General features: G+C 43.6%; 2 protein-coding genes across 10 annotated transcripts in view; one reads left to right on the top strand and one right to left on the bottom strand.

Moving 5' to 3' along the window:
• Positions 1–1,605: 1,605 nt before the first annotated feature.
• DPY30 (dpy-30 histone methyltransferase complex regulatory subunit) lies at positions 1,606–20,855 on the bottom strand. 5 transcript variants are annotated; one of them, XM_050950476.1, is made up of 5 exons: positions 20,763–20,855; positions 6,572–6,643; positions 6,436–6,483; positions 4,550–4,692; positions 1,606–1,842 (listed from the first exon to the last, which is right to left on the bottom strand). In XM_050950476.1, exons 2-5 carry the CDS (start codon positions 6,605–6,607, stop codon positions 1,770–1,772), a joined length of 300 nt encoding a protein of 99 aa, XP_050806433.1. In that variant the 5' UTR covers positions 6,608–6,643; positions 20,763–20,855; the 3' UTR covers positions 1,606–1,769. The 5 variants fall into 5 exon arrangements, with proteins under 5 accessions (XP_050806433.1, XP_050806431.1, XP_050806430.1 ...); XM_050950474.1 differs by lacking the exon at positions 20,763–20,855 and adding an exon at positions 8,848–8,946; XM_050950473.1 differs by lacking the exon at positions 20,763–20,855 and adding an exon at positions 8,799–8,933.
• SPAST (spastin) overlaps positions 20,444–22,565 on the top strand; it is a 56,406-nt gene continuing 54,284 nt past the window's right edge. For all 5 annotated transcript variants that reach the window (XM_050950405.1, XM_050950402.1, XM_050950403.1 and 2 more), the window contains exon 1: positions 20,444–20,991. In XM_050950405.1, coding sequence (XP_050806362.1) covers positions 20,580–20,991 — 412 coding nt within the window. In that variant the 5' untranslated portion in view covers positions 20,444–20,579. The remainder of the gene's footprint in view (positions 20,992–22,565) is intronic.

The raw sequence follows: 22,565 nt of genomic DNA, 5'->3' as shown, positions 1-22,565 counted from the left end.
AGGTGCAGTCCTATTTCAGAGGGGATGGGACTTTCCTGGGGCTAGAATCTGCAGAACCAATGCATCCTCTGCTGAGGTAGAGCTTGGAACCACATAGAAGTGCCACTGGAAGCTGTCAGCTTCTTTGGCATCAGGCTGGGAGGCTGGAATGGAGACAGCTCCTCTCTATGATTGCCACTATTTCATTGAATTCAAGTGCCAAACTCCAGGGAACCACTCCTACCATGCCCATGGTAGGGGCCAGTGGCTGAGGATGCAAGCTGGAGCAGCACCAAAGGCTGTGGAGCGAATGCACATAAGGGTAATAGTTTTTGTCTCTAAGGGAGGTGCAGCTACTGCTTAAAGAGAAACACAGAATGATTCCTACATAGGATAAGGAAAGAAACAAAATTGCAGATTATTTAGAATATTTCTAAAGAATTTCCTATACACCAAAGGAAAGATCTAGAAACAACCTGACACCGCTGCCATCAAACAGAAGTTAGAACTAGATGGGAAGCCCTCTAGCCTGGATGACCGGTTTGATCTTTCCTTTTCAAGCGCACATAGGTAAAACCCACAACAGAAATAGGGAGCATGGATACAGAGTGTAATGGTGATGCATGTTGCAAAACATGAGACGGTACTCAAGAGATCTTTTGGCTACAGAAGATTGACTATTTCTGCTTATATTAAGAACATTTTTGGAAAAAATCATATAGCTAGAAGTTACTTACCTATTGCAGTTACCAGTAAAACATATTACTGTAAATGAAAAATAAAGTATTGCGTGTGGAACATCAGCAAGGAAACAGAAAAATCTATACAGTTATTTTAAGTATTTATAAAATGTGAGGGTTATACTGTTTAAAGGATGCTCTATTATTAGACACTGGATTTTTATTTTAAGTCAATTTCACATCATTCAAGCTGTGTCCCTTTTAAATTGGTAATGCTACTGATGTTCCATGATTAGAAGAAAGCTGTTAGGTATATGGCAAACAATGCTTCATGCTTTTTTTCCATTCACCTTTATTAATGGCAGGACAAGATCACTGTAAGATCATTTGTAGATACTAAAAATGGACCATTCTGTTATTATTCCATAAAAAGTATTACTAAGGAAGTTACCAATAAATAATGCTCTATCACACACTGCTGTAGCATGAATGTATCAGCAGTATTGGATGTTGTCGTTCAGATGATATGTTCACCTATGGTACCTTGTGTCCACTTCTTGTCTAAGTGGAAATTAAGGATCCTGCAGGACTCTGAAGTGAGGTATCTTTCTTAATAAGCATTCCATCTCGCTAAATAAAGTTCTAGTATCCAAGGATATTCACATGATTTTGATGACTGCTTGGCTTCTACCATTGCTGTAGCAGCGAATATTGAATTCTACACTACTAATACTGAATTTATGGCTTTAAGAGTTTATGATATCTTTAACAGGAAAGGAGCTACATAAAACCAAGTCTGATTTTAGTAATTTCTTACCAGTAAGATCATTACATTTGTTTCATGTACTGAGGTGAAATATTCAACTAGAATTATTCAAGCTTTCATCTAGCCGTGAACTCTCAATACTTTATTCTGAAGAACACTTAACATGTAGTTTAAGACTAGTGAGAATAAAAATGTACTTTATTAAATAACTCAAGAAAAGATAAGAGAAACTGTGCAGTTATGAAAGACATTGGTGATTGTGTATGATTTTTACAGCAAAGAATGAATCATGACAAATTAGCATGTAAGTTTAGCAGCCAAACTGTCCTCCTCTTCCCATGGAATTAATTTCGGTCCTCAAACTGTGACTTGTTTTTTAAAAGATACGCTGCTAGGAATTCAATGGGATTTGGTGGTCTGTAGAGAGAAAAAAAATCAAGAGTAATTACAATCTGTCACATACATTTAAGTGACCTGACGAGATCTTCATCTTCACTGAAAACAGAGACTTACTTGTAAAAGCACGGGACAAAGAAATGTTCAGCTTTGTGGTACAACAAACACAAAGGGTCATGCTTCAGCAGCAACTAGATAACTCCCTAACCAGGAAGTTCCTCCATTTATTAAGCTCCCCATTGCAACACTTCCTGGCCCTCAATTAGCCACTACACAACCTTCATTATTAGGCTACATCTACAATATGATCTACTGGTGTGATTCTTCTGCTTATGTGCACACTCATATAAGCTCTCACCAACCTAATGAGAGTATAAGGGTATGGCTACATTTGGAATTTCAAAGCGCTGCCCCGCCAGCGCTGCGGGAGCGCTGCCGCGGCAGCACTTTGAAGTGTGAGTGTAGTCGGAGCGGCAGCGCTGGGAGAGAGCTCTCCCAGCGCTGCATGTAAACCACATCCCTTACGGGTGTAGCGTGCAGCGCGGGGAGCCACGCTCCCAGCGCTGCCGCCCTGATTACACTGATGCTTTACAGCGCTGTATCTTGCAGCGCTCAGGGGGGTGTTTTTTCACACCCCTGAGTGCGAAAGTTGCAGCGCTGTAAAGTGTGAGTGTAGCCATGGCCTAAGTAGCAATGTAGCCACCGTTTCAGCAGCAGACGCATGGCTAAGCTGAGCAAAATAAATGCACACCAGCTTCAGGAAGATGTATACTTAGCACAGCTCAGCCTTGCCTCTGCTGCTTCCAACCATGCTACTGTAGCTACACTGCTATTTCTACTTGTACTAGCTTGATGAGAGCAAGTGAAAGTATGTGTACATAAACAGGAGAGTCACACACCTGTCTCAGTATAGTCATAGCCTGAGAAGAAAACATTCTTCATAACTATAATTAAGATGCATGTATATAGATTCTATGGTAATCAACATTTCTCCTTTTATTTTTTTTTAGTGGCTTTTGGTTCAGAATTAAAATTGGTAAGACAGACATCAGACAATGCCTAAAACGTGTCCACAATCATATTAAGCAGTTACTAGGGGAAGATGCTGTGCACAGGTTCTGGAAGGGAGGGAGACTACATGGCAAAGAGGAAAGGAAGAGTAGATTTAAGGGGAAGAAGTGACACTGACTAGACAAACTGAAAAGTCAGTTTAGAAAGGCTAGTGCCTCTCCCCCTCCAATCCACATCCATCTTAAAGAGTCAAGTGAATTACCCAAGTTTACACACTGAATTTATTTAATGTGATTTCCATTGCATTTGCCTATTTCACCAACTCCTGCCAGGTAAGGTAAAGATTTAAAGTAGCCAGCTCCCTTGTCCGATATCTTCTTGTCTTGTTATTTGATTTACTTCAAATAGCAACTGTTTAGTGCCTCCATTAGACCAGTCTGCCTCGAAGATATTTGTTGCTTCTACCAAATATTGTTTTCTAACCAACACTCTGGTGATAACAGTTGAAATTATTGGAAGAAAAAAAACATTAACATGCAAACTGCTTTACAATTAAGCCTCACCACAGCCTTGCTAGATAAGTAGATTTGTTTTTCTTCAGCCTTAGAAAAGTGTAGTGCATAAAACCTGGTAATTCAACTTGTCTCACCCCACATATTAGGTTATCACACTCATTCCAGGGAAGCGTCCAAAAGTTTTAACTGTGGTCTGGGATATATCAATTTAGGACTACATAGTACTCTCCATCCAAAGCAGAATCCCCAAAGAAGTCAGTAGAAGATCTGTACACAGCTTACCAGCAGGATATTGTCTCTATATAGCAACTAAGTGTTTAGTTATTGATGTGGGTGGGTTCTAGTTTAAACTCAAATGTTCTTTTGGGATTAAAATGCTGCTGGGAGAGGCATGAAGGTTCTCATAATTTTAACTTGGTCACTTGTGGTCCTTCGCAGTTTTTGATAAGATGGACCAAAGGTTGTTCCTTCAGCAACGAAGGGATATTATTAGCATGTGCAGTATGACACTCGAGTGGTTCCAGTTATACCTAGATGAGAGGAATCAACTGGTGAGGAAGGACAATTGGGTGTTACTACTGAGGAACATCCTTCCCGTGTTGTTCAATGTATATATGAGGCCTCTTGGCAAGAGAGTCTTTAAACAAAGGGAACAGTATCATTAGTATGCTGCTACAGCACAATCTCTCACTGTGTGAGCTCCAAGAATTTGGCCTCGGTGCTGAGGAAGAATTTATATGCTATTGCCAGCTGGATATACTGGAACAACCTTGTTCAACAAAGTAAGGAGGAGGAGTACCTACTTACTGAGGGAGCAGGGCTCATTCAAGAACCCTGAGCCAGGTTAAGAACGCTGGTGAAATGTCTGTCCAGGCTCTCGCCACGAGGAGCCATGCAACAGATGTACTTAAAGAACTGATTTATTCAGATTGCATTCTTTTTATCCTGTGAAAACCTTCCACTAACACTGCATGTCCTTGTGACAATAAGATTACTGATATTCTCTTATACAGTTCACATCGCATGCAGCTAGTTACAAAACACATCTTGGCTGCTCAAGAGAATAGACATGTTATTACAGACACCCCAAGTTCTGTACATGAGATGGAGACAAACTGGTTTTGCAAGCCCCTAATTGGAAAGGCCCTGGGCACATCTGAGCCTCCTTTATTTTGAGACAAATGCTACATTAAGTTCTTTACCTCTCCTTTGCAAGTACAGCAAGCCCCTGTAGTAAGATAGGCACAACTGTCTGATCCAAGTAGGCACGTGTAGGTAATGACTGAAGATCCACCTTCTGCTTTGATGTTTTCTCTGCGTTAATCTTCTCATTTTCTACTATCCTCTGATGAATTCAAGGCATCATGTGAATAAAAGTATTGATATTAGTAAATAAAGAGTCTACTTAAAAGCAGAAATTTAGCAAGAGCAATCAGATAAGGGTATTAGAAGATGGAGTGAAATTATCCTCAAATTTAATTCCATATTTTTAATTTAGTTGAGAAGCTCAAGTCAGTTTTCTTAAGTTAAGTATATAGAAAGCCTTATGTTAGATTCTAACAGCATGCTGCCATGTAAGCTACATTAAGTTTCTTGAAACTGGAGGCAGCCTCTACACTACCATTTTCATCAGCTCTTTTATATTCATGGCTCTTCCCTGCCAAATGTTATTGATTAGAATGATTTTATTTATATAAGTAGTCCTCATTAAGTTACTCTTGTGAGCATTTGTAGTATCAGGCTTCAAAAAGTAAGACCAAATCCTGCAAGAAGGATTTGCAGGATAGGCCACTTGCATTTACCAAGAGTTCCCCTGCCAGCAATGGTATTTGGAACAGACCTTGGTACATGATCCTTGGTCCACTCATGCAAATCCCAGTGTGAAATCAGGCTCCAATACAGTAAGTTATTAATCTTTTAATAGGCTGAAATGCTTAAACACAAAATAGATACATTTTCTCCACTTTTTTGGCTCCACTATATTAATGGATATTGTAACCTCTTGGTCAGAAAATATTAAATGAGTTGTCTTATACTATTGTCAAATGGATTGTTACACACACACACACACACACACACACTATAATGTACATAACTCCTCCAAAATTGTCAATTTTGCCACACTGAATTTTTTTTTTTTTTTTAAATCAGCACTATAGAAAGTTAGTCTATAATTTACTCTAAATGTGCAAAGAACATTTGGGGTGAGATCACTAGCTATGATGATTCCTAGAAGAGATCTGTCCATGGTAGTTGTAAATATGAAATAAACCAAACCAACCAACCCACCCACCCAAAAGAACCCCCTCACAGAACGCACCCAAGCATCATAAAAGAAAGAAAAAACTAGGGCTCTCAATTAATCGCAGTTAACTCATGCAATTAATAAAAAAATTAATCACGATTAATTGCACTGTTAAACAATAACAGTTAAAATGTATTAAATATTATTGATATTTTTCTACATTTTCATATATCAATTTCCATTACAACACAAAATACAAAGTGTGCAGTGCTCACTTTATATTTATAACAAATATATACACTGTAAAAAACAAAGGAAATAGCATGAGGTCAATTGAAATACAAGTGCTGTAGTGCAATCTCTATCATGAAAGTGCAACTTGCAAATGTAATGTTGTTTGTTTCATTTTTGAGTTATGTAACAAAAAAAATGTAAAACTTCAGAGCCTACAAGTCCACTCAGTCCTACTTTTTGTTCAGCCAATCACTACAAGAAACACTAATGGAAGAGGTAAGAGAGGTAAGTGGTATGTAGCGCTTTAAAAAATAAAGAAAATAAAAAGACAAACCACACAAAGGGGTCAGTATTTCTGCTAGACTAGAAACAGAATACTAGCAGCCCAACCAGCAATAATGATACACTATTAAAAAGTCAATTGTGCATGGTACCAGCATTTACTGAGTCATGCTATGCACTCACTATCTTCCATTGCTTTCGAAAGTACTCAGTTCCTTGTATTTTGGGCCTGATTTCTGCAATCATTTTAGCTAAATTAAACCCATATTTCCCCCTAATCAGAAATACTACTTCAACTGCATTTGAGAACAATTAAATCTTAGTTACCTCTACATTTTCTGTAAGGCCATATTCAGCATGAGGATTTTCTGGAACCTGTAAAAGAACATGCTCGTCAGCAAAACCAAAATGCACTTTATGTATTTGCTAACAGAAAAATCAACGTAAAAATTTCTTACTATACCTGTGCCTGCCCCTCCATGATCTGTTCTGTATCCATATTTGAAAACTTGGAAGTCACCAAATGTGCTACAATCTTGGGAAATAACAAAACAAAACAAAAACAAAAACAAAAGAAAAATTGGTCAGAACATTAAAATCAATAAAAAAATATGTTAGCTGACACTTAAAATGTGGTTGACAATTTTGGTCACCATCATGCAAAGAGTTACCACCAAGGTAAGTTTGGGTCCTTTCCCTCCCCCTCAGATCTGTGAACCATATTTTTCTTGTATAAAAAATCTGAAGTTTTTCAAAAGAACATGTGAAATAAACTCAGGCAAAATAACTTAAAAGAGAACTTTCAGACATGGTTAGTTCAGTCATAATTACTTTGAAAAGAATTAGCAAAACTGTATATGTGGTCCAGAGACATCTAGAACTGACTGCACAAGTTAGTGTTAAAGGAGACCAGCATAGTTCTTTTTGTTTCTTTTTTTTTTTAAAAAGACTTGTTCCTTTTTTTTCAAATCTCTATAACATTTAAAGGCCTGAGACATTTGTTTAAAAATCTGTATTCTGCTTGTTTTGTCTTTCCTACCCTATATGATTCTATAGCAGTCATTCTTAAACTTCTTTGATTGGGACCCCTTCATGTCTGTAGTCATTTACGCCATCCCCCCTGCCAAGTACATATACCACCACCTAGCTCTGAAGGCAGAGTGCAGAGCAGCAGTTTGGTACCAGCTCTGAAGGCAGCACTGTGCTCACAGCAGCGGAAGGAAGGGAGGCAATGTGAAATCACTTTTCACAACAGACTTAGCACCCCATTGTCACTCTTCTATGTTGCTGCCACCACGCAGCTGAATGCCCGAGCCCCAGGCAAGGGATGGTGGGGAGGAAAGACAAAGCTCAGGTGATGGGGCTCCGCTGTCCCTTTTATCTCCGCCTGCTCGGTGTGCCTGACCCTTGTCCCAGCCAGTGGGGGCTGATAGCTAGAGCTCTTAAAAAAAGAAACAAAAAACCCATACAGCTCTCGCCTCCGTTAGGAGACCCACCATATAGTGTGAGAACTGCTGCTCGATAGTAAATAAAGAGCTAGTGAAATGACATCCTCAAGAGTCAAGTGAAAAAAAGCCAAATCAAGTGAGTGGGTAAGAAAGTTTGTTTCAACAATTAACTTATTTAACTCCAGCAGTTAATGAACATTTCAGAAAAGGGATATCTATTATATTAGGGGTCCCCAATGTGGGACCTGGCCAGCGGCAACGCCTCTGGATGACGCCGCTGCCACAGTCCTTCGTCTGGTGCCCGCCAGACGAAAAAGTTGGGGACCACTGTATTATGTATTTGTATTACAATATCTCCTAGAACAGTGCTTTTCAAGCTATTTTTTTTCCAACGTACCAGGGACCGGTGCCATTTTATCATCCTATTCAACGCTCTTATGAGGAAACTTGCCACGAATGGGCAGCAGATGGCTCATGGACTGGCACCGGTCCACGGACCACCATTTTGAGAAGCACTGTCCCAGAGGACCCAAACAATCCCACTCCCTTCATTAAAGTGCTAGAGTAAAGGACGTCCCAGAGCTCTTCCAGCAAAACTGGAGACGAGGGAACAGGAACAGGAGTTGAGAGCTGGATTACGACGGCTTCTCGTTTTTAATCAATCATTCTTAACACAGGCGAAGGAGCATCGCTTCGGCATACAGGAGAATTCCCATTTCAGGAGAAATAAATCCCAATGAGCGAACCCCAACCTGTCACGGCCACCTCCGAAACCTGCAATCCTAGGCCAATATTACACCACAGTTCAGAAGACAAGAAAAAAATCGCTCCTGTCTTACGAAGTGACCCCCGGCAAGAGGCTACACGCCAGCCTAGGACAACCCCGCGTTCCTGCTCGGTTCCCCCCAACCCCGGCACGGCGCAGCTGGTACCGCAAGAACCCGCTAGAACGGCCCGGGCTGCGGCGGCTCCTGCAGCGACTGGGGGCAGCGAGAGGCTCCCTGTGCGGCCGAGTGCCGGTGTCCGCACCTCGCCGGGCCACAGCCGAGGCTTCCCGCGCCGGGGAGCGGGCACGCGGCACCGGGCGCTGACCCGGACCGGACTAGCCCCTCTCCATCGCGGCCCCGCCCGCTGCCTCCTCCAGCCTCAGACCTGCCCAGCGGGGCGGGGCGGGGCGGGGCGGGGCCGGGCAGCGACGGATTCAGCGCTGCCCGCGCTCCCTGGCCGTGGGGCCGCTCTCACCTCTCGGGACAGCAGCTCAACGGGACGGGAACGCGGCGACGAGACTCACCGGGGGGAGGAAAAGGGGAGAATCGTTGCGAGCCTCCTCTAGCCTCTCAACGGCGTCAGCCACTAACAACAGCTCGCTTGGGGAGATATCGTAAATTGTTTTGCCGTAAGTGAAGGAAGTGGCGCTGCTGAGACCACCCAACTGCGCCTGCGCGAAGAGAAGCCGCGCCCCGATCAGGCAGGGCAATGGCAAAAGTCCGGGCTTGGGGTCCCCGAACATCATCAGACACGTGACCGTCAATGAGTCTCGCCCCGCCCATTGAGGTCTGGTTGCAGGAGCCGCCGGCCGCCTAGACTCGGGCCAGGCGGCGCGCGGGTCTGCAGGGAGGACCCTGCACCTCTGCTCTGGAGTCAAGGGGATGACGGAGCGGCATAGGGAAGAGGTGTGGCTTAGCAATGGAGTTAGCCCCGCCCGTCGCAACATGTCGTGCTGGCGCACCTGCAGTCAGGTTAGCTGGTAATATAGCCATGGAGGGAGCCTGAGTTACAGCATGCATATAGTGAAGGTGTAAAGTCCCTGTTAGTGCATTTCACTCAATTCCAGTGGGCAGGTAAAATGATGGCTTGTCTGACTTCCGTTGCACAAACTTACCCCATATCTTTAACAGTTGATTCCCTTTCCGCAGTTTGGTGCATCGTCATTAATAAAAGGCATTGTAATTGCAGGCAAATGTCACCCTCAATGACAACTGCAGTCACCTATGCTAAAAGTTGCACAAGTGGTTGTGGTTCTCAACTGTCTTGCCTAGAACCTTTGTTGTGGGTGGTGACAGCGATGGAAAGAACTCAGCTTCACCGTCAGAGCCCATAATAAGTTCATGGGGGTTGGTAATTAGGAATAAAACATACTGCAATATTTTTGAGTAAAACTGACAAATCTGTAATAGTCAAGGCATAAAAACTCCATGTTCCCAATTCAGAGTTGATGGTGATAGTGCCCTTTAGGTACAAATACTTCTGTAAGTAATTCTCTTGCTGTTACAGTATTCAATTAAATAGATTGAAGTTTTGCTAATTTTAAGATCTGTGCTCTGTATTGTTTAGTTTTGCTTGCGAAATAAAATGGGTGGAATTTGTTAATTACCAAAAATGCAGATCTCTGCCCCTCCCCCCATCTTGCTATGACTTCTGAATAAACCAATAGGGCTTGACCTCTGAGGCTCTCATTGTGGTATTGCAGCCAAAATTATCTTGTTAGAGTTATTTTTAAGTGACTTCCCCCCCTCCATTTAGAGCTACTTGGAGAAAAAAACAAACCCAGCTGCCTATTAGCCAGGAATCCATCCAGTCCCCCAGTTGATGGGATTCTTACTGGTGTACTTGCTGGTTCATTTTCTGTGTGCCCAACCTGAGACACTGGGGTCAGATGTACACACTATCACCACAGCAACTGACATCAAAGGGAGCTGTGCTCTGAACACATGCAGTACTATAAACGTCTCAGTATTCTGAAAAAACAAATCAACCACTAGACTTCTTAAGTTGGGCCTCCTGTGATGTGTGGCTCAGAGGGCCAGGTAACCTAGTGGTTAATGCACCTGGTCTCCAACCCCTTATCTTCTTGTTGAGGGGGCATAGTGGTGCCCAATCCCTGCCTTCAACCCAGGAATGTCTGGGACCCCCACTGCATCTGGGGCATTTGCAGTTAAGTGGGGCAGAGTAGGGGGATCCAGGCCCTCCTCCCCCATTCCCGGCCCAGTGGAAAGTACAACTGGTAGGTTCCTCCTGATACAGAGCCAAAATCTGCCACCCCAGGCTACTTGCTCCCTATTTGCCTCTTCAGTCTGGGGCATGGCTCCTGTAGTCCAAACAGGCAGTAGCTTCACAAAGTCTCAAATGAGCAGGGTCCTGCAAGATCAGCTGCTGCTTGAAGTGGGTGGTGGTTGAGGAAGGCCCTGCCAAGGGCCTTCCCCACACTGTGGGTCCCCATTCAGGTTCTGCCATCTACCTGGTTTCCTTAAAGAAGGAGTCTGCTTTCCTGGAGCCTGTTCACCTGCCCCTACAAAGCCTTCTGAATTCCTTTTAATTTGCTCCCACAGCTGGAGCAGGCCTATAGAGGCAATGCTACCTGGGCACAGTATTGCCCTTTAACTTCTTTGGGCCCAGTGTGGGGCTTGTATACCGCATCACCCCCCAAAAATTAGTGGACAGTTTAGACCTCAGTTTGTAAAATGGGAACAATAATAACCCCTCACCTCACAGGGATGTTGTGCAAATAAACTAATTCATCTACATGAATCACTTGGATACTATAGCAATGAGTGCCATAGAAAAGCCATGAGGAAATTTATAATTCCTGATTATGATTTTGTTCTATCATTTTTAATATGTGACCCATGTCTTATTTACTGACCACCATTCAAAGCAGGATTTGAATGGTGGTCAGTAAATAAGACATGGGTCACATATTAAAAATGATAAAACAAAATGTACACTGAATGAAGCGGGGGTCTAGAGGGAAAAATATGTGATAATGTAATTCAAGACATGCATATGGGGGCCAAAGTAAGGTTGCACATACTAGCTTGATTCTGTTATTTTCTAACTTCTGGGGACTTGACTTTGCAACCGTAATGTTTAAAATGTCTTTTACGTGTGATTTCTTTAATATTTATATGACAGAATCAGCTAGGAACCCAAATTAAGGATTAGTACTAGCTATTGTACAGACATATAATCAATAAGATATTCTGTTTCCCAGAGAGCTCATAATCTTCATGTGAGACAGGATGCAACAGCTGGATGAAACAGATATACAGGATGGGAGTGGTTTGGAAGGATGTAGTAATAATAAAATGAATAGGATTTAGCAGGAAAGTAGAAGTGTCAGTTTGCCCCTTGCCTAACCAGTGCCATCCAGGAATGATTTATACCCATCATAGCAGAGGTAGGTTTTAAGGATGGTTTAAAAGCAGATCATGTGTTGGCTTTATGAATTTTGAGGAGTTTCAGCTATGCAGATAGACTCAGAATGGGAGAAAGCATGGAATGCTTGAAGGGGAAGCAAGCAGTTGGGCCATCAAGACTGTGATCATTGACAGAACAAACACAAGAGTCAAAACTGTGTGTTAGATGTGCATTGTCCCTGTATTATGCATCGGATGGACCTAAATGACCTTAAAGACCAAGACAATGAGCTTATGTTGGATGTGGTGGAGAAGGGAAGCCCATGGCGGAATGCAAAGAGTGGGATGACGTGGTCAGTGTGATGAGCTAGTAAGATGATCCTAATGGCAGTGTTTCAAATTTTGTTAAAGGGTGTCACTAGTTGGTGTCAGGTTGAGCTCTCTGTGAGATGATGAGGGTCTGTGTGAGGGTCATCTGTGAGATGATGAACAGCAGCCTTCTCAAGCAGAACAGAGAGGAGTCCAAATCTTATAAATATTATGTAGGTTGAAGTGGCAAGACTTTAAATGATCTGGATATATTTAACTTCATCAATTCACATTTGCAAGATAAGACTGTGATGTGCCAATCTGATGTGCCTGGGCTGCCCCTTATGCTTGTGCTGAATCCCACTGAAGTCAACAAGATGCATGCGCAAGTGTGAGGTACAGCTGCATGGATCCAGCTGCAGGATGTAAGCCTAAACCATGATGTATTTTTGGTGTCACTACAAAAATTTTTTTTTATAACTACTTTTCTTCTCTTACTTACTTAGTTAAGACGACAGAGCCAACACAGTAGAATAACAAGGGCTGGCCTTTGTTAAAAAGATTCTCATGTAAAATGAAACAGATAGCAAATAAAGCCATGCAAAACAGGCTATTAAATAAAATGTGCATAACTCACATAACTAGCAAGACACATAAGAAAAGAAAAGAAAAAGATTTTACAATTGTGTAAACAAAACTAATTCACAATAAAAATAGCACAAATTTGGTAAAATAATAGCTCCAGTGAAAGAATGACTAATAATATACCCTCATTAATTAAACACAAAGAATCAGCCCCACCAAAACAGCTATTCAAACTTCATTATTCTGTCATAAAAAACTTTAAAAATGTACTAAAAGATGCCCCTTACCATTAGACAAGGCATACATACATATAACCATAATTAACTTGAAATATAGTCCCTTTTCACGCAGTTTCAGGGGTTAGAATTATCCTGAGCTTTCCTGCCAGTTTTTGTAGTTTTACAGTCATATTTTCATATTTAAAATCATATGTACTCCTCTATCCTTTATGAAGGACCCACACAATAAATTGACTTTACAAGGGAAACAGTAAAAGTGGCTATTTGGCTGTGCACAAAATAAGCAAACTGAAAAAAAAATGCTCTCATTTTTGTAACATCAATCTTAGGTGTTGCTTGTAACGATAGATGAAACATTTGTGGACAGAAGTGATTTTAGCTTGGAACTGTCATTTTACTTAAACATTCTTTTATTGTAAAATAAACAATAGGGATAAATAAATTCACATGCTGAACTTATGTTTGGGGATGTTGTGGGAAGGTAATACATCATAGTATATAAATAACAACACATGAACTTCTATCTTGCTTTTCATTTGAAGATCAGAGCACTTTACAAAAGTAGTATTGTACTGGGGAAACTGAGACCTATATTAATTAAGGGACTTGCCTAAGACCATAGGAAGTCCAGTGGCAAAGCTGGGAACAGAACTCAGGAATACTGATTGGCAGACCTGTGCCCTATCCTCTAGATCACAATATCAAACAAATTGGAGAAAATTTAGAAAACAGTAATAAAAATGATAACGGGACTGCCTCAATAGGGAAGATTAATATCAATAAATATGGTTGCTAGGCTAAATGATAATAAAAGGCAAGTATGACAACTATCTAATATTGAAAGGGATGATGGAACAATAATTTTGTAAAGTAATCGCGAATGGTGTATAAGGAGAACTTTTCTAATGCTGACATCTAATAACAGGCCTGTAAGCTCACCTACATTCTGTAGGTGACACTAGCCAATGGAATGTGGCACTAGTGGAAAGTCTTAATCATCTGCAACAGGGGTCCCCAATGCGGTGCACACAGGCGCCATGGCTCCCGCGGGGGCATCTAAATGCGCCCACATCCTAGCCAGCAGTCGAAGCGGCGTCATCGAGAGTGGGTGACGCCGAAATGCCGCAGAAATTCGGCGGCATTTCGGTAGATGCTGGACCGCCGCCATGGTCGTTCTTCTGGCGCCCACAAGACAAAAAGGTTGGGGACCACTGATCTGCAGGATATACCACTTGGCTTGCATTGAAATTTCAAGTGAAGTGCCATATTTATGTCCATGGTTAGAACTGACACTCGGCAATATTTGTCTCGTTTGCCCTTCTGGGAAGGAGAGTAAAGATTTCTTATTACCTACCTTGTGGTGTAGCAAAGAACCAGCTTTCTCACTACCAGCAAGTAGTGTGTGGGTGGAGGGAATTGACCAAATTTAAAATCTCTTATTAATAGTTTATGATATTTTATTCATTTTTAAATTACCATGATTTTTGTTACTCCACAAAACAGTAATATTTTTTTTAAAGAGGGAGTGGATGGGCTAGGGGGTTGGTAACAGGAAGAAATGGCAAAAAATCTGAAAATGGTCCTGGTTAATCCCCTACCCACACCATCCTCACATAGGTGCTACATATCATACTGACTTTTTGTCTTTAAAGTTGACATGTAGGAATTAAATTGTGTAAGTATCTTCCAAGAGAAGTGTTAGAAGCTCCATTATTTGAGTCAATTAAAATTTGATTAGACAAAGTACTTGAGAACATACTCTACAGCACAATCCTACAATGGCAGGAGAATGGACTAGATAACCTACTATTATACATTTCTAATGATGTGATTTTAAGAAAAAAAAAAGTAGCAGTTCTATACAGCCTGCTAATCTAAATAATCTAAACATGATTTTAGTGTAATGTGATATGATTTATAGGTATTATATGTTGACTGCTTTATGGGTCACAAAGAGTTCAATTAGCAAGATTCCAACTGTCTCAATGTTTTTAAGCAAATTATTCATTATGTTTCCACTTGGTTAATTTCAAATTATCTCAAGTCTATTACATTTCAGTAGCTTTGAAACATCCCTGTATTTTCCCCAAATAACTCTCAAACTGTAAGGAACTTAAGGCCTGATCCTGCAAATATTTACTGTTGAGTGTATTACTTACTATTGTGAATTCCAAGAGAGTGCCCACAGTAGTAAGCATTATGCTCCTTAGTAAGGGATTGCAGAACTGGACCATAAGGGCCTGCTCTAGGTTGCATTGCATTGATATTGACATCATTTGAGGTGGCCTGGGTCTTTGGTGCATTTGAAGATGGGTACATTATTTAAAGCATCTCTGATACGTGAATAAGGTGCCAAGAAATATGTTTATCACCTGAAATGCGCAAAGCAGCACCTGAAGGAGATGCATAGAGGAGACTGTGAAAAGGGTGCATGAAAACTTATCCATTTACTTAGTAATAAGGGAGAAAGGGACTGTGTTGGTATCCCATAATAAAATATGATGTAAACATGACTCCCACTGAATGATTTTCCAACACAGTTTGGCAGCCTGTCTGCAGGATAGCTGGACCCTAGATGTTTTAGAACAGTGTTCAAAACCCTTGTTTAAGGCTGGTAAAATCTGGTTAGTCTTTTTGCTAATTTGGAGGGGAGGGAAGCTGTTTAAAGAATTACAAAAATAATTTATTAAGATGTCATGACAAGATCTTAAAAGATCCTAACAAAGTCCTGCATGCTATATGTGTTTGGGGATGGGGAGAACTGCTCATTTTCACTGTAAGGCCCAAACGGGAGAAGGCCAGGAGCTGCAACAGTTTGAATGTGGGAAATGGAATGTGTGATTAAAAATACCCTTCACCTCACCATGGAGAGATTTTAAACACTACTATAAAATTAATTGCATGTGAAAAGAGTCCCACTCACTTGCAATGAGTGAGACTATTGCAGGAGCTTGATTTTTCTTGCCTTCACTCAACTGTCCTCGTCATAGGCGCCAACTTCCTCTCTACCTGAGGGGTGCTCAGCCCCCCTCAACCCCAGGCCTCCCCCTACTCCTCCAAGTCCCCACCCTGCCCCTGGTCCACCCCCATCCCACTCCCACCCCTTCCCTCAAGGCCCCATCCTCGCCCTGCCTCTTCCCACCCCTGCTGCTGAGCACACCCTGTCCCTGCTCCTCCCTCTCCCTCCATCCCAGTGTCTCCTGCACATCGTTGTTGCGCAGCATGCAGGAGGTGCTGGGAGGAAAGGGGAGGAGTTGATCAGCGGGGTTGCCAAAGGGTCGGAGGCACTGGGGGAAGAGCTTGGCTGTCAGTGGGTGTTAAGTGGCACACTTACAGAGTCGGTGCCTATGATCCTGGTAGGTTATCCAGTAGTGTGGCAGCCACTGACTGACTCCTTCCCTACCTGACAATGAACTGTATAGTGGAAGTTATGCTGTTCCATGTTTATCACTGGGAGGAAGGAATTGAAGTGCTCCACTGGGGAAAGTGCAGGACTACAGGATCTCTGGCCTTTCTGTTCTGGTACCATCTTCATTACCATAATAGTATCTGAGCACCTCAGATCTTATTGAGTCTCTTTCCCCTTAGCTTGTTTAAACCCTAGTATGGAGAGAGAAATAAAGGGAGCCTGTCTTCATGCTGTTATGACATTTGATATGAGGAACAGCTCAGCAAGAAGGGGACGTGTATGGGCCCAGGAAAGAGAATGTGCTGGTTGGGAAGGAGGTGTCCAGAAGAGACAAAGGGAGACGACTGGTAGGCATCAGTGGGGTGATGGAAGTTAAGGACTTTTCTTTCAAAAAATACAACAGGAAATTAACCGCAAAAAATAGGTTAATGCAAAATTAAATTTACTAGTTTTTAAAAAGAAAACCTCCAGAAAATACAAATATTAAGGTTCATATTGACAGCTGTGTTGCACACACGTAATGCAGATGAACCTTGATTATTCACACTTCTTTTCATCTGAAACAAGATTGGGTCTCTCAAAGCCTGCTAATAACATTGCAAAGTTCTTTGGTTATCTGAACACTTTCTTATCCAAATGTAGTCAATTTTCTCCTTTTACACGTAGATAATCAAGACTGTACTGAATTCCTAATGACTAGTTAAATTGTTTAAATTTATGCTTTAATAGATAGTATATGCAATGTGGGCAAATTAATGTTGTGGGAGTCTTAACGTTAACATTTCCATGTTTAAATATATAACTTTAATATTACATTGATGTTATTTTGTGAATTAATTATAGCTCTTTAGTTAAGAAGTGAGGTTGCATAAAATGTAATTCCTGCAGCAGAAACTGACCCCTGCCTATTTTACCATCCTGCTAACCAATAGATTTTCTAGTGTTCTTCATTTCAAGATTTTCCACTGTACTGTGTCCCAGATTTGTCCCAAACAAGGTTGAGAGGGAATATGATAGAATGTCACACACAGTATGGCCACTTGTCCTTTATTTGGTGCCTGTTTCATATTACACGTTAAATTAATCAATAAATATTGTCTTGTATACACCAATAATGATGCAAAGGGAGTGTACACTGTAATACAATGTGTTACTTATATATAAATGTGTGTCACAAATAAAACATTGGGGATGTGCCCTTAAAATAAACTTTCTCCTATAATTTCCAACTTGTCCTTTATTCGAAACATAAAGGGCCTGTATATGAGGGTATGTCTACACTACGGGATTATTCCGATTTTACATAACCAGTTTTATAAAACAGATTGTATAAAGTCTAGTGCACGCGGCCACACTAAGCACATTAATTCGGCGGTGTGTGTCCATGGTCTGAGGCTAGCGTCGATTTCCGGAGCGTTGCACTGTGGGTAGCTATTCCGTAGCTATCCCATAGTTCCCGCAGTCTCCCCCGCCCCTTAGAATTCTGGGTTGAGAGCCCAGTGGCTGATGGGGAAAAATCATTGTCGCGGGTGGTTCTGGGTAAATGTCGTCAGTCATTCCTTCCTCTGGGAAAGCAATGGCAGACAATCATTTTTCCCTGGATTGCCCTGGCAGATGCCATAGCAAGGCAACCATGGAGCCCGTTCAGCTTTTTTTTACAGTCACCGTATGTGTACTGGATGCCGCGGACAGAGGCGATACTCCAGTGCAACACAGCAGCATTCCTTTGCTTTTGCATGATAGCAGAGATGGTTACCAGTTGTTCTGTACCATCTGCTGCCAGGGTAATTTGGCAATGAGATGACAGTTATCTGTCCTTCTGTATCAGAGGGGTAGCCGTGTTAGTCTGGATCTGTAAAAGCAGCAAAGAATCCTGTGGCACCTTATAGACTAACAGACGTTTTGGAGCATGAGCTTTCGTGGGTGAATACCCACTTCCTCAGATGCATCTCGAAAGCTCATGCTCCAAAACGTCTGTTAGTCTATAAGGTGCCACAGGATTCTTTGCTGTCCTTCTGTACTGTCTGCTGCTATCATGAGTGCCCCTGGCTGAGATTGGCTGGAGGTGCAAAGGCAAAACTGGGAATGACTCCCCGAGTCAATTCCTCCTTTATGGTTTCTAAAAATAGAGTCAGTCCTGCCTAGAATATGGGGCAAGTGTACTAGAGAAGCAGTGTATCAGAGAGTACAGCTGCTCCGTGTCAGATCCTACAGAAATGATGAGCTATATGCCATTCACGGGGGGGTGCCCCTGCAACAACCCCACCCGTTGTTTCCCTCCTCCCCCAACCTTCCTGGGCTACCGTGGCAGTGTTCCCCCCATTTGTGTCATGAAGTTATAAAGAATGCAGGAATAAGAAACAGTGACTTGTTAGGGAGATAAAATGAGGGGGAGGCAGCCTCCCAGTGCTATGACAGTCCAGGCAGGACATTAAGCGGTGTGGGGGAGAGGAGCCCAGCATGCCGCTGCTATGATAGTCCAGGCAGGACAGAATCTTTTCTTTACACAGGAAAGGGAGGGGGCTGATGGAGCTCAGCCCCCAGTTACTATGATGAAGACGGTTACCAGCTGTTCTGTACCATCTACTGGGAATGACCGAGAATCATTCCTATTTTTACCCAGGCGCCCCCAGCCAGCCTCACCTGAAGCCAGCCAGGAGCACTCACGGGTTGATAATAAGGACAATTACCAGTCCTACTGCACCATCTGCCACCAGGGAGGGGAGAGGAGCGGATACTGCTCTTCATTGCTGCAGCATCGCGTCTACCAGCAGCATTCAGTAGACATAGGGTGACAAAGAAAGAAGTCAAGAAACGATTTCTTTCCCTTTTCTTTCACGGGTGTGTGGGGGGTAAATTGACGAGCTATTGCCTGAACCATGCCGGACAATGTGTTTGACCCTACAGGCATTGGGAGCTCAGCCAAGAATACAAATACTTTTCGGAGACTGCTGGGGACTGTGGGATAGCTGGAGTCCTCAGTACCCCCTCCCTCCGTGAGCGTCCATTTGAGTCTCTGGCTTCCCGTTACGCTTGTCATGCAGCACTGTGTAGCCTGGAGATTTTTTTTCAAACACTTTGGCATTTCGTCTTCTGTAACGGAGCTTTGATAGAACAGATTTGTTTCCCCATACAGCGATCAGATTCAGTATCTCCCGTACGGTCTATGCGGGAGTTCTTTTTGGATTTGGGACTGCACTGCTACTCGTGCTGATCAGAGCTCCACGCTGGGCAAACGGGAAATGAAAATTGAAATTTCGCAGGGCTTTTCCTGTTTACCTGGCCACTGCATCCGAGTTCAGATTGCTGTCCAGAGTGGTCACAGTGGTGCACTGTGGAATACCGCCCAGAGGCCAATACTGTCAATTTGCGGCCACACTAACCCTAATCAGATATGGTAATACCGATTTTAGCACTACTCCTCTTGTTGGGGAGGAGTACAGAAACCAATTTAAAGAGCCCTTTATATCGATATAAAGGGCCTCGTAGTAGTGTGGTTTAAATGCGTAGTGTAGACCAAGCCTGGGTGTGAGAGAGATTACCAAAGCCAGGGGCCGGCTCTTCTCAGCTACATCGGTCCTGTGCATTCCCTGCTGTCAGGTGCCTTTTGTACTGCCCCAGTTGTAGGCAGCAAACCGTATGACCCACATTTTGCAATTCCCTGCTGATTGGGTGGGTTGTAGTGGGCACCCGCTCAGGGCAGAGGAGGGGCTGCAGCGGATCACATTGCCCCTTAGGAGCAGTGGCTCCCCCGGAGGCTCCGGCTGCAACGCGCGAGGACTACCAGCAGGGAACTACATGACAGACACCAACTGCCGTTTCAAGCGCCCCCCTTTTGCAGCACGTGGCTCCTAGAGCCTGCTAGCCGGAGAGAGCAACGCAGCCCGCGCCTACGACAAGTCCCAGCCTGCCACAGGGCGGGGCATCTCATTTCCCGGCGTGCAACGCTCCACAGCAAGACCGGCCACTGACCCGCCTTGGGCGGCAGCAACTCCCGACATGCAACGCGGAACGAAAAGACTGAAATGTCCCTGAACCCTCGGAAAAACGACCAATCCGGACTATAGTACCCGGCATGCTGCGCAACCAGCGCCTCGCTGCATGTTGGGAGATGTAGTCTGCATGCGCAGCCGCTGCGCCAACCACACCTCCCATTGTCGCCTAGTTGCCTGTCTCTCGCAGCTGCTCGTCAACAATAACCGCACGCTACAGGCGGTGGCTACGCTTCCCTGTATTCAGAAAGGGCCTGTGCACACTCCTAGCCGGGGCTGGCTAAAAGGGGCGTAGCCGCCGCCATGGCCGGTTGTTGTCAGTCGCTGGCAGCGGGTTATGGCGACGGCGGTGAATGAATTCTCCGGGCGGCAGAGGGAAGAAGAAGGGCTCAGCCGGCTCCAGCTCCCCGCCCCAGGCGCCCGGAGCCTTCCCCTCCTCCCCGGCCGGGCCGGCTCCCCCCCTGCAGCAACAGCAGGCGGCGGCGGGGGCGGCCGCGGCGTCTCCCCATAAGCGGAACCTCTATTACTTCTCCTACCCGCTCTTCGCCGCCTTCGCGCTGCTCCGCTTCGTCGCCTTCCAGCTCGGGCTGCTCTTCGCCTGGCTCTGCGAGCGCCTCTCCCGGGGCGCCCTCATGGCCGCCAAGGGCAGGGCCGGGGCCGGCGACGCGCCCGAGCCCGGCGGGGCGCCCGAGACGGTGCGAGCCTGTCACAAGCGAGCCTTCGAGTGCATCTCCGTGGCGCTGCGCATCGATGAGGAGGAGAGAGGTGAGGGCTCGAGGGGACCCCGGGGTGGGGCGAGGTGGATGGTGCCTGCGAGTGGGGACGAGCCTCGAGGGGGGCGGGTGGTATCATGGGGCAGGGAGGTAGCGAGGCCTGAGTGGATCCAGGGGGGACTCTGGTGGTGAGTCCCTTGAATGAGGGGGCATCTCTTCTCCTCCTATATCAGGGTGTCATGCGCCCCCCCCCCGTCCTTGGCTCCAGCTGTGTCCTGTCTATATTGTACGTTAGTTGAGCATCCCTGAGGCGTCTCTGCCGCGGGAAGGTGCTGCTGACAGATGGTGTGTCAGGGGCTGAGGATGTAGATGGAGACAAGAGAGGGGTGTCGTGGAGGGAAGATACCTCTGCAGTTTTGGCCGCTGCAGAAATGGTTGAGTCGTGGAAATTGGCAAATAAAATTTCTAGCCTGGTGTGGAATAATTTGTGGCCAACAAACTTCAGACACCTGCTGAGCATTTCCAATGAGAGAGAGAGAGAGGAGCTAGAAGCAGGCAAAAAAGAGTTAAAGCGTAGCAGTGAAATCTTGGCTCGGTGGTACCAAGATTTCAGGCTAGGTATTGAGGTATTGTAATTGTTTTTTTAAAAATGTAGATACTGTGCATTTAAATTCAGTGTTCTGTAGGAGATTGAACTTCATGTTAAGGAGGTGTCAATATATAGAATAACTTTAATATATAAAATTTTAGCCTTCACCCTACTTTCTGCCTTTTCCCTTTTGTTTTAAGCACCACAACAGTTGGCAGGTGAAGTAGGTGGCACAAATAGTTTTGTGTTTTTTTTGCCCGCAGAATAATAATTTGAAATTCAGTCTTCTTAAAATTGTTTGTTTTTTTAATTTTAATTCATAGATACAGATTGGGGGGAAATGTATGGGATATTCATGTTCAGAACTAAACTGTCACATTATTCATGCCTACATAATTAGATTATCAGGAACAATGATGCATTTCAGGGTCTGGCATCATCTTTATAGGATACTCTTCGTTTGCAAATTGTATGCATGTTTAATAAAATCTCTACTTAAGTTTGATATACAGGCTGCCAAATATCAGAACAATTTCTTTATAATTTGTGCCTTAGCAATTAAACTCTTATTACATTGCATTTTCTTCTAAAATTGTTGTTGAGTCGCATGATTATTTTACTTTTGCCAATAACTTATAGAACTCTCTGAGAAGTAACTAATTTTAAAATAAAATACAAGGTTGAGGGAAAATCATTATATGGCTTAGATTTAAGAACAAAAACAAAGAAAAGCCATTGTCAGTGTATTTGACTTAGACAGTCGGTCTACCTGCAGCCGTACAACCCTGCCAATGTTCAAAGGGGTGTCCTCTGAGGCATGGGTACTGTGCTGGGCTTTAAATTCCCCTGGAAACATCCAGCATGATTTTAAGATGTGAAGACTTAATGAAACTATGATTCTGCATAGCAGGAAGTAAAAATTGTTTCCCTCTTTAAAATCAACATAGAGACTTTATACAGACTCTTTTTGTGGATACAGACTAACATGGCTGCTACTCTGAAACCTGTCTTCATACAGCCTGCATGCATGGTATGCC

This window comes from Gopherus flavomarginatus, chromosome 4, assembly GCF_025201925.1.
Source record: "Gopherus flavomarginatus isolate rGopFla2 chromosome 4, rGopFla2.mat.asm, whole genome shotgun sequence".
Taxonomy (NCBI): domain Eukaryota; kingdom Metazoa; phylum Chordata; order Testudines; family Testudinidae; genus Gopherus; species Gopherus flavomarginatus.
The sequence above is the reverse complement of the archived record's forward strand: the minus strand, read 5'-3'. Positions and strand labels throughout refer to the sequence as shown.